At 48.6% G+C, this 10,162-nt stretch overlaps 1 protein-coding gene across 3 annotated transcripts; it reads left to right on the top strand.

Moving 5' to 3' along the window:
* The first annotated feature begins 16 nt into the window (after window positions 1–16).
* Window positions 17–7,955, top strand: GBGT1 (globoside alpha-1,3-N-acetylgalactosaminyltransferase 1 (FORS blood group)). 3 transcript variants are annotated; one of them, XM_031556219.1, is made up of 6 exons: window positions 17–901; window positions 1,589–1,651; window positions 2,483–2,533; window positions 2,607–2,642; window positions 4,546–4,680; window positions 5,219–7,955. In XM_031556219.1, the coding sequence occupies exons 1-6, from the start codon at window positions 840–842 to the stop codon at window positions 5,901–5,903; spliced, it is 1,032 nt and encodes a 343-aa protein (XP_031412079.1). In that variant the 5' UTR covers window positions 17–839; the 3' UTR covers window positions 5,904–7,955. The 3 variants fall into 3 exon arrangements, with proteins under 3 accessions (XP_031412079.1, XP_031412081.1, XP_031412080.1); XM_031556221.1 differs by lacking the exon at window positions 2,483–2,533; XM_031556220.1 differs by lacking the exon at window positions 2,607–2,642.
* The last annotated feature ends 2,207 nt before the right edge of the window (window positions 7,956–10,162 follow it).

Genomic DNA, 10,162 nt, shown 5'->3' with positions numbered 1-10,162 from the left:
TTACTAAATATATTAGCTATAATAGCTACTATACTTGGTATATAGCTACTATATTTGGTAAACTAAGTTTTCTGTGGGTCCCTTTGCCCTGTTGTCATGGAAACCAGGCCAAACTGTGACAATTCTGGCACATTGCCTGGGATGCAAATCCAGGGCTCGTGCGTAGCAGGCAATAACTTTACCACTGAACAACCTCGACGTGATTTGGAATACTGATGAAAAACCATGACATCATGACATCAGCCCATTCCATTCTAAGAAGAATTAAATCACAGCAGTTAGAAAGGACATCTGGAGATCATCAAGTCCAACCCTCTAAGAACAATAGTGATCATCACTTTATGAAGGCTAAAAGGAAGTTTTTGTTGAATACAGGGTAATTCTGTACTGCACGCTGTGGAATTGCTGACATATTACTGGTTGTTGTCATGGATCTCAATTCCCGTACCCAATCCACTTTAATGCCCTGGTGATAAGCCCAGTCAGCTTGCTGCCTGTTACCTCCTTGCCCCTCCCAGCCAGCTGTAGCCCATCCAATGTCACCCGCGCCCGTCTCTTGAAGGTGCATCCATGCCCATAGTGCACAAACCATGAGTGTGACACCATGACCACACTTGTGCCCACGTCACTCCCAGCACAGCCCTCAGGGCTGTTGGTCGCTATGTTGTTCAAAGTGCTGCTCCCTTCTGCTGCCCATTAGGGAAGAAAATGCTCCGCCTCACACGGATGTTACGCACTGCTCTGCTCCAGAATGCTGTCATCCCTGTTGGCAGCAGAGCCATTCCCACAGCTCCTGGCACCAAGCTTGCTGCTCTCAGCTCGCATCAGAAATTCCTCTAATGATTTCCAGGAAGGCATTGGGATCTTTAGTCTGCCTGTCTGCTGTAACCACGTTGATCTGGTAAGCATTTGCTGGCAAGTTGGTTAATGTTTAAGCATGAGTTCCCTGGCTGCAGCCGGAAGTGTGAGAGCAAGCTGTCACAAGTAGCGTGTTTCAGGAAGTTCCTCTTAAGGGAAAAATCAGTTAAAACCACCAATTCCCCCTCCCACCCACACCCTAACGGGGCGGCTCTTCCCCATCCAGCCCTGGCTGTGCCAATCGCTCAGCAACCTGATGGTCCCTCCTTGCTCTGCTGTGATCAAAGCTGAAGGGAGAAAGAAAGCTGTGCAAACTCAGTTCTGTGATTTACGTGTGGCTTACCCAGCATCTCTGCTTCAGAAATCGTCATTGTGGCACACTGCATTGTGGCAGTTTTGAATGTTGCCCTGCTCGTGTCTATTAGTGCATCAGTTTTGAAAACATGTAGAGCTCAGTTTTGTAGATCACCTGATGTAAACAATGTTGAATCCTGATGTTTCAAGCTTAGTGCTTCTGGACTCCTTTTAACCTGAGCTTCCCATTTATACCTTAGCAGCGCTGTATGCTGTTAAAGGCTGAATGCAGCGTATGCTACACTAGTGAGTAAAGAAGTTGAGCAGTTAATTACTTATCACAACCTATGCCAGATTCTGAGAACATCTTGGGAAGCACCAGGAATATATTTTTCAGTGCTGCTGTCTTAAAATGTTTCTTTGCTATTGCCTACAGGGTTGCGGTTGGGAATTGGAAAGTGCACTACCTCCCATATTACCTTCCTTGCCCTGAAATCTTGTAAGTCTCCCATTTTGTATGTAACAAGTATCATAGATCACTGCTACAAGACCTGGATTTTGCTGACAGTACACCTGGTTGTTAACAAGTGCTCTCTTATCTTTTATTTTATGCAATAATGAATCTATGATTAGTGTTTTTCAAATAAAACGATGGTGGTACAGCCCTTCCTGTTCAATCTGCTTCCCCTCCAGACCAACCCTGTGTTTGTTCAGCGTGAACAAAGGTCTTGATCTCATTTGTTGTATCATCACAGAGTTGGGTTTGTTATCAGGGTGTGATCACACACACACACCTGTACACACATGATCTTGCTGTACTTTGGGATGTGTGTATCCCAGGTTGCTGGATGGAGCTCTGTATGTCAGAGGTGTGAGATGAAGGGTCACACAAGGAGTTCAAACAGTCGTTAAAAAATATTGTCTCATAGGTTACTAATTTCTCTGCCTGCTGTTTTGAATGTGATATATTTCGAGTAGCTCAGACACCTGGGAAACAGGAACAAACGTGTAGGGAATGAACATGTACATGACCAGAACTGGCAGCCCCAACAACTGTGTGCTTTTCTGGTTTTTGACCACTGCACTGATAAATTCATAAACTCAAAGGGCTGCCATCCTCTCCCCATCCCTGTTCTCTTCTGTGCTCAGCTGTGATTTGCCTGGCAGCCCTTTAAGATGTGCACAGGCAATGCCCAATTGTTTATATCAGTGTGCACAGCAACTAGAGTGAAAACTGAGAGAACTGTCTGTACACCAGCAGGTCCTAAAGTTAAACCTGTGTCCTGTTAAAATAAAAGCATCACAGACCCTTCATTTTCCCATTATGCAGCTCCAAGGAACTCCAGTATTTGGAAGAGAAGCCAGTCCAGCTTTTCCCACAGTAAGTAATAGTTTTTTATTTCCCGTTGTGTATTTTTGTGTATTATTCATTGGATATTTCTTCCTTTTTACAGATTATTTTATCAGCAACCAAGAGTGCTGGCTCCAAAGTAAGCTTCTTCATTTGCTGTTTGTTTCTTGATCCTGCATGTTACAGAGCTGCTGGCTTTGGTTTGGGTGCTTTGTGGCTCTCAAAGATCTGCTATTGGGAAGAGACTGACTGCTCTGACAACAGGCACTGGCACAGGCTGCCCAGGGGAATGGTGCATTTCTGTCCCCAGAGGTGTTTGAAGGATGGAGAGGTGTGCTACTTGGGGACATAGCTTAGTGGCAGTGCTGGTGGTCTGTGGGTGGTTAGATTGGGCGATCTTAGAGGTTTTCCCCAACCTTAACGGTTCTGAAGTCCTCCTCACTTGTCCCACGAGGAGCCCAGCTGTGTGGGTATGCCTGCAGCTGCCCATGATGCTCTAAGATTGAGCTCAGTCACTGCGTGTTTCCTTCTATACCAAGTGTATTTTCCTAACTAATACATTAGCACAGTCAGCCTATCTATGTATTGCTGCCAGGGACACTGAGACGAGAAACAAATCTGACTGTTCTCTAACTACTCTAACTTCTGGAACTTCACTGTAGCTTTAACCAGCTGTGAGTGAGCTCTGAATCCATTTCAGGACAAAACCAAGCAGGTGCCTTGTATGACCTTCAGCAACACTTTCAGCCAACCTGCTGGATCTTACCCTGGAACAAATTACAGGCACTCCTGCAGACAAGTCTGGTTGGGAAGCAGTCAGAGCAGTGAGCTTGAACAGACAGGGAGGGTTTTGGGCAGCAGCAGCAAGACGTGGCTTAGGCAGTGCTCCTGTCAGCTCATGTTTGTCAGTTCTCCTTCGGGCCAGCTCCCATGGCCTGACTCTTATCTCCAGCAGCTCTGCTTCGTTAGCTGTTGTTAATAAGCACACCCCGTAGGGAGGCTTTACCTGGCTGTTGTGATGAGCTGTGCTGTGGCTGAATGTTTCATGCCTCCAAACTGGAATAAATAAATGTGCACAATCAGGCAATGTGTGTTGGAGTAAGTGAGGAGAGAGCAGCGTAGCTCTGAGTGCTTCCTAATAGGGGGTGTCTGGGTGCACTAAGTGGGTGCACACCTTCATCTTGTAATCGTGTGTGTTACTAGAGGAGAGAGTTTGGTCTCTCTTTAGCTGCCATTGCCTCGGGAGCATGACAGGTGGGAGACTGCTCTGGCCTCAAAATGTGACCCTTCACCATGTGGCCATCACCAACTTCGTTAGCAGAGTGGCACAGATTGTGGCCCAGGGGAATGTGAACAGGCGAGGGGAAGGCTGATATTGTAAATAACATTCTGCTTAAAAAGTCAAAGAGGTGGGTAAGAAGCCCTGAAATGAAGGAAGGAATGGAAATAGTATTGCATAACAGTCACTGGGTACAGTCAGGCTCTGCTGTGTGTACATTCAACACTTCCACTTCCCCCACTCAGAAGATCAAGGATTTTTTGTAGCTATTACATGTTTGAATGCCAGTTCATATAAAGAATCTTAAATTCTTTCTGAATATGTTAAAGCTATATATAAATAGTGGGGAAAAACAACTGTCATGCCATAAGCTGTGTTTTAATAATTCCACAGCCATGGAGTATAGTTCTATAATGATTTATATATTAGTACTTGCATTTTAATCCACTTGTAGCCATGTGCACCAGAGTGATAACAAATGTGCATAGCTTCCCATTCTGTGAATCCTGAGGTCATTAAACTCCCCTCAGCAGATAAGTCCTGTAGGCTTAAATGAGATTTTGGTGTGTCGTCACTTTTAACTAATTCCATAGTAGACAGTGCTGAATTTCAACCCAGGAACAGAAATTCCATGCTGTATGGCATTAAGAGCATGGGGAAAGAGATCTGAACACAACACTACCCATAAGAAGTCTCTCCAGTGTATCTTCCCCATTGGCTTGAAACCAAAGGTCGTGTTTTGTTAACATTCCCCTTTTTTCAGGCGTCAGGATGTGCTAACAGTCACACCATGGTTGGCCCCCATCATTTGGGAAGGCACCTTCAGCCCTGAGATCCTGGACAGTGTCTACATGCCACTGAATCTCACCATAGGGGTGACAGCCTTTGCCATTGGAAAGTAAGTGAACCATCTGGGGGGACCCAGTTCTTGGCTGCTTGTGGAAAGGTACTTTGGGCTCTTCTTGTCCTCAGCAGAGCTGAAGTCTCTGTTCCAATCTGCAGCAAGTTTTTATGTCTATGTAGAATGACTCCATAGAATGGTTTGTGTTGGAAGGACCTCAAGGATCATGAAGCTCCAACCCCCCTGCCACAGGCAGGGCCTCAAATCTCTATATTTAATACTAGAACAGGCTGCCCAGGGCCCCATCCAAACTAGCCTTGAACCCTGAACCCATCCAACCTGACCTATGTGCTGTGTTCATAATCATACAAGCCTGTAAAATAACCTCGGCACTCAAGATATTTGCAGAAATTAGAGATGTAGAGAGGTGGTTGGTTGGTCAAAGTGGGAACAATGGACTTGTTTCTTTTTCTCCACCCCTCTTCACTGTATATATAACATATGCATCCCTGCAGCAGTACCTAGTAACACTCTTGTCTTCGTTCACTGAAGTACCCTCATGATCCTCCATGCAGCCCCATGTTTGTCTGCACAGATACACGAGGTTTGTGGGCCGCTTCCTGGAGTCAGCAGAGATGCACTTCATGAAAGGCTATCGAGTGAACTACTACATCTTCACTGACAACCCTGAGATGATCCCCGATGTCCAGCTGCAACCTGGTCGAAGATTTGATGTTGTGCACATCAAGAAATACTCCAGCTGGCAAGAGATCTCCATGCGCAGGATGGAGGCCATAAACCTACACATAGCAGAGAGGAGCCATCGGGAGGTGGACTACCTCTTCTGTCTGGATATTGACATGGTGTTCCACAATGCCTGGGGGGCTGAGACCCTCAGTGACATTGTAGCAGCCATGCACCCTGGTTATTTCAATGTCCCTCGAAGCCAGTTCCCATATGAGAGGAGGAGCTCTTCAGCAGCCTACATCCCTGAGGGAGAAGGGGACTTCTACTATGGAGGAGCTGTGTTTGGAGGGCTGGTCAAGAAGGTCTATGAGTTCACCAAGACTTGCCACTTGACTATCCTGGCAGACAAAGCCAATGGGATCATGGCAGCCTGGCAGGAAGAAAGCCATCTCAACAGGCACTTTCTCTCCCATAAACCCTCCAAGGTGCTCTCTCCAGAATATATATGGGATGATAGGAAGCCAAAGCCCCCTGAAATTTTCCTCATACGCTTTTCAACAGTAGATAAGAGCTACCAGGAGGTAAGAAATTGACCTCTTGATCCTCGCAGAGAGATGTCCTCCAACCTGCTGAATGTTAGCTCCCAGAGAAGGTGTCCCACTGTGGGTAGTTTCTCTGGAGAGTGAGAGCCTTAAAGCATTTTAGAAGCAGCAGCTAAAGTGGAAGCGAGAAATGAAAGGTTTCTACGTTCCTAATCATTGTAAATACAAGTGTAGCTCTGAGAGTTGAAGTAGACCAGAAGGTATACAAAGGGTGTGCTGTCAAGTAGAAGGCTGTCCTCATAGCAAGGCTGCAAATCTGTTGTTTGCGTGTTTTCCTGAAGCTTTGCAGAAACTTAGGCAGGATCAAAACAGGCTTTGGCATCCCTATGGAAAAAGGAAAATGCAGATAAAGACCTTTCCACTTAAAAAATACTTCAATCACCCTGCTTTTTAGAAAATTATTATTAATTTTCACATACTGTAGTTCAAACACTTGGTAAGGATCAGCTTGCCCTCAGTGTGAGTTATCCCTGATTAGTGTGCAGCAGTCACGGACCTTTCTCAGCAGTGAGATGCAGGAATTCCTAACAGACCAGCAGTGCCATTTCACATAGCACTTACCTTCCACTTTGTTTCGGGCACCCAAGTTCAGACTGAACTGGCACAGTTCAGACCCAGGGAGCGTTGTGGGTTTGTTCCAATCACAGATGTGCTTTTCACCTTCTTGCCAGCTCACGCGTCTCTGGGGCTCATATAATCTTTTCCATGGTGTGAGAGGTCCACATGCTTACTCTCTGCTTCAGTCCTCTCCAAATTTTCTGAGCTCTGTAAAACAAATGGGCCAGAAGCTGTTGGAGCTGACAGGGAGAGCTGGAGCATTTCATACAGACAGGGTGGCTTCACTCCATAGAGTATCTGTATGGTAGGCTGGGGTTAACCCTTTCTTTGCATGAACGTGATGAGAAGCTGACCCACACTGCAGCCTTCCAAGCCTGCGAGTTCCTGGGACAAACAGGGTGGGGAGGGTGTCCAAACACAGGGGAACAGCTGTGCCTCGCCAGCAGCAGCTGCAAAATGGTTCGTCAGCTGTGGTTAAGCTGTGGTTACATGGTGGAGGTCTGTGTGTTTCCTCCCTGCTACATTCCCTGTGAGCTCCTGAGGAGTGCTGCCAGTGGGCACTGCGGGTCTGTGCCAGCCTCACTTGCTAGGAATATCTTTATCCCAGTATTTCCAAGGACGTGCCATAACCAGGATTGTTACTGACCATCTTCTAGTTCTAAAACAATTGTGTCCAAAGCCCACACCTCTGACTCTAGGGTCTCATTATGTCACTGGCTACATATGGGCATATGAAGCCCTTTGCAAGCCAGAAGGAGCTGTCTGGTTCGATCTTCTGCACAGGGCTAGCCAGATAATTTTATCTCCTGCTGTCAGTATCAATGTCATAATACAGAGCTGAGCTGTGCTACATCTCTTAGAAGAGAATTCAGGCCCGACACAAACATCAAGTGATACAGAAGCCACAAAGCCATGGTCAGCTCCTCCTGTGCCTTAATTCTGCTCCAAGTCAGGCTCTCTTTTTGGCCGTTGGACTTTCTTCTGCCATGCTAGATTATTCAGATTCACGTCACAGTTCTGTTCACCTGGGTTGTGATTGGAAGCAGTGCCCAGAGAGCACCCATGTCTTTGGGGAGCAGGAGAGTGTGGCTGCAGGAGGATGCTGCACTCCCCATTGCGGCATTGGAGATGCTTTCTCAATCAGCATGTCTGTAATTAATGAAAGCCCGGACTTCTGCCATCACCTCCTGCTGATTAATCCTCTTCCCCCAGCACCAGACTTTGCTTCTCGCCTTTGTGTTGTGCAGCCTGAGACCCAGGGACTGCAGGGAGTTCCACAGGGCTCACTTTCTGGTCTTAATTTTTCACCAGTGCTCACAGGGAAACTGGGGCACACAGTATGGTATGCTGTGTATGGGGGCTGCAACAAGGGGACAATACTGTGTCTCATGACCTTATATCAAGGGAATTTAGGCTTGGAAACATGCTTGCTGTACTGCATAGAAAGTGAATCAGCCCATGCAAATAAATTATCAGCCACGTTTACATTGTCTGGGGGTCTGATCGTGCTTTCAAGGTATTTCTGACTCAAGCGCTGCTTGTCCTTAACCAAGCATCACATCATAGCTTGTTGCTTTCCCAAGGGTCCCTTGTTCTGTCTGTCTCCTTCTGCTTGACTGGAACAGACCCATCATTCATTGTCCATCTAATTTAAGAACACATCTGACAGCCTTCTCTCCTTGTTCCTGCTGAGGGTGCAACCATCCCAAAGGAAAACCTGCTTTGGGGAGCAAGAAACAGAAACTTCCAGCACTGAAAATGATCTTAGGTGGAAGAAGGACAAGAATCATTTGCACGGAGCCACCTTAGCACCTTTTTTGCTTTTTGGGTTTTCCTTTATCCTCCCATAGATGCAAAGCGAGTTTCCTCCCCAACGAGGATTTGTTCTGATCCCAAAGAGCAGTTGTGGGCACTGGGGGTCCCTTTTACTCACTCACACTTCCCCTGCTCTGCTTCAGCTCTCCACCCAGTGAGGGATCCCTGGGGAGAACCACGCAGAGAGCAACAGCTGCTCTCCGTGTGACAGTGATAGGCACTGGGGGACAGCAGAAACCAGAGGGCTCTGCAGCAGTGGGTTGCACTTCACTCCCACTAAATCCCCACAGCCGCTAGCAAAACTCATCAGGGCAGTGAGTCCTCAGTGCCTGCCCACCCCCAGCTCCCTCCTTCCCTGTGGGTAAGAGTGCTGCTGCACTGACTTGACTTTTCTTGGGCTATATTTAGAATAAACAGAGATCCACCAAATGTCACTGTCTCAAATCGAACTGCTGTAAAGCCACGCGGGTAGAAAGGCAGCTTTAACCAGCAGCCACTGCCTGCCTTGCCCCCCACTCTGAGCCTTCAGCTAATTTACAGCAAATCAGATGAGTCCAAATGACTTTTTTTTCCTAGTCAGTTTTGCCTGTAGCAAATTACATCGTTACAGACCTTCTGAAATATGTATTTTGCCCACCGTTCAGCACTGGCAGTGTTGCTATAATTAGAAGGACTGCTCTGTAGCAGCATCTAGTGCCAGAGAGAGAGCCCTCGCAGCGCCTTTTCCTTTCACGGCTGTGCTGCTCATCCAGAGCCTCTGGTTCTGCTGGTGTGAAGCCACAGAGCCATGAGATGCAATGGGTTGTGCTGTCCCACCAGCTCCTGCCATGACCCTGGTGAGGCTGCTCCTGAGAGCTGCGTGCCGTGGTTCCCAGCAGCATGATGGCCAGCTCAGTGTCCCCAAGCCAGGAGCATCACTTGGCTCCATCCCACCTCCACGTTCACTTGCCCATGGAGAGTGGCATATCTCTCACTTCTGACATCACTCAGCGATAGCACATGTCATCAGCCTCATCAATATAAACTATGAGCACTGAAGCCTCACTGTTTCCAGGGCAACCCCACTCCTCTCAGCCTCCGCTGTCTCACCAGCTGATGCTCCATGGAGCTGTGCATGGAGACTTCCAGCAGCTTTTTCCTAGGGTTCCTCTATGCCCCCATTTCGGGCGCTGGGCTGAGCAGAGCTGGGGGCTGGATACTGTCTGCACAGTGCAGTGCTGCGCTTGCATCGTTGGAGGCGTTGTGCAGGGCACAGCTTGGCAGCGGCGCACGGGGGATCTCTCCCAGCAATGACCCGTTTCTCTGCCCTCAGCTCTTCTATTTATAGCTTTGCACAGCAGCACCGTGCTGCCAAAACCCTGCAAACCGCCGCTCGCTCCACGGCGAGGCCTGAGAGCAGCTTTTCTCTGCGGCACCTGCAGCTCAAACCTCCCAGGGCTGAACCTGAAGAGTCGTGGGATGCTCAGGGCACGGGGATGAGGGTGCAGTGGGAACAGATGCCCGCACTTGCCGTCGCACCCAGGAAACAAACGTGCAACCGTGGAGCTGTAGCCCGAATGCACAAACCTGGGGTCAAGTCTACATCCACGGGGGGTTGCTGCACACCCACGGGAGCTGACGCAGACCTCGGGAGCGGTTCTGCACCCCCGGCGGGCTGATGCGCATCCACGGGGGCCGCTGTTTGTGCGCCCACTCCCGAGGCAGGTGCGGAACCAGGGGAGCAGATCCGCACGCAGGCGGACGGGCATCCACGCGCACAGCCTGGGAGCAGAAGTGCAGCCCCGTGGTTGGCGTCCTCGCGCGGTGCGGGGGCTGCAGGCACGCAGGTACCGCGCACATCCCCGCTCCGCGCCCCTCTCCGGGCGGAGCCGCCGTTC

The sequence above is a fragment of the Meleagris gallopavo genome, chromosome 19 (genome assembly GCF_000146605.3).
Source record: "Meleagris gallopavo isolate NT-WF06-2002-E0010 breed Aviagen turkey brand Nicholas breeding stock chromosome 19, Turkey_5.1, whole genome shotgun sequence".
Lineage (NCBI taxonomy): Eukaryota > Metazoa > Chordata > Aves > Galliformes > Phasianidae > Meleagris > Meleagris gallopavo.
This window is presented reverse-complemented; position numbering and strand designations above follow the sequence as displayed.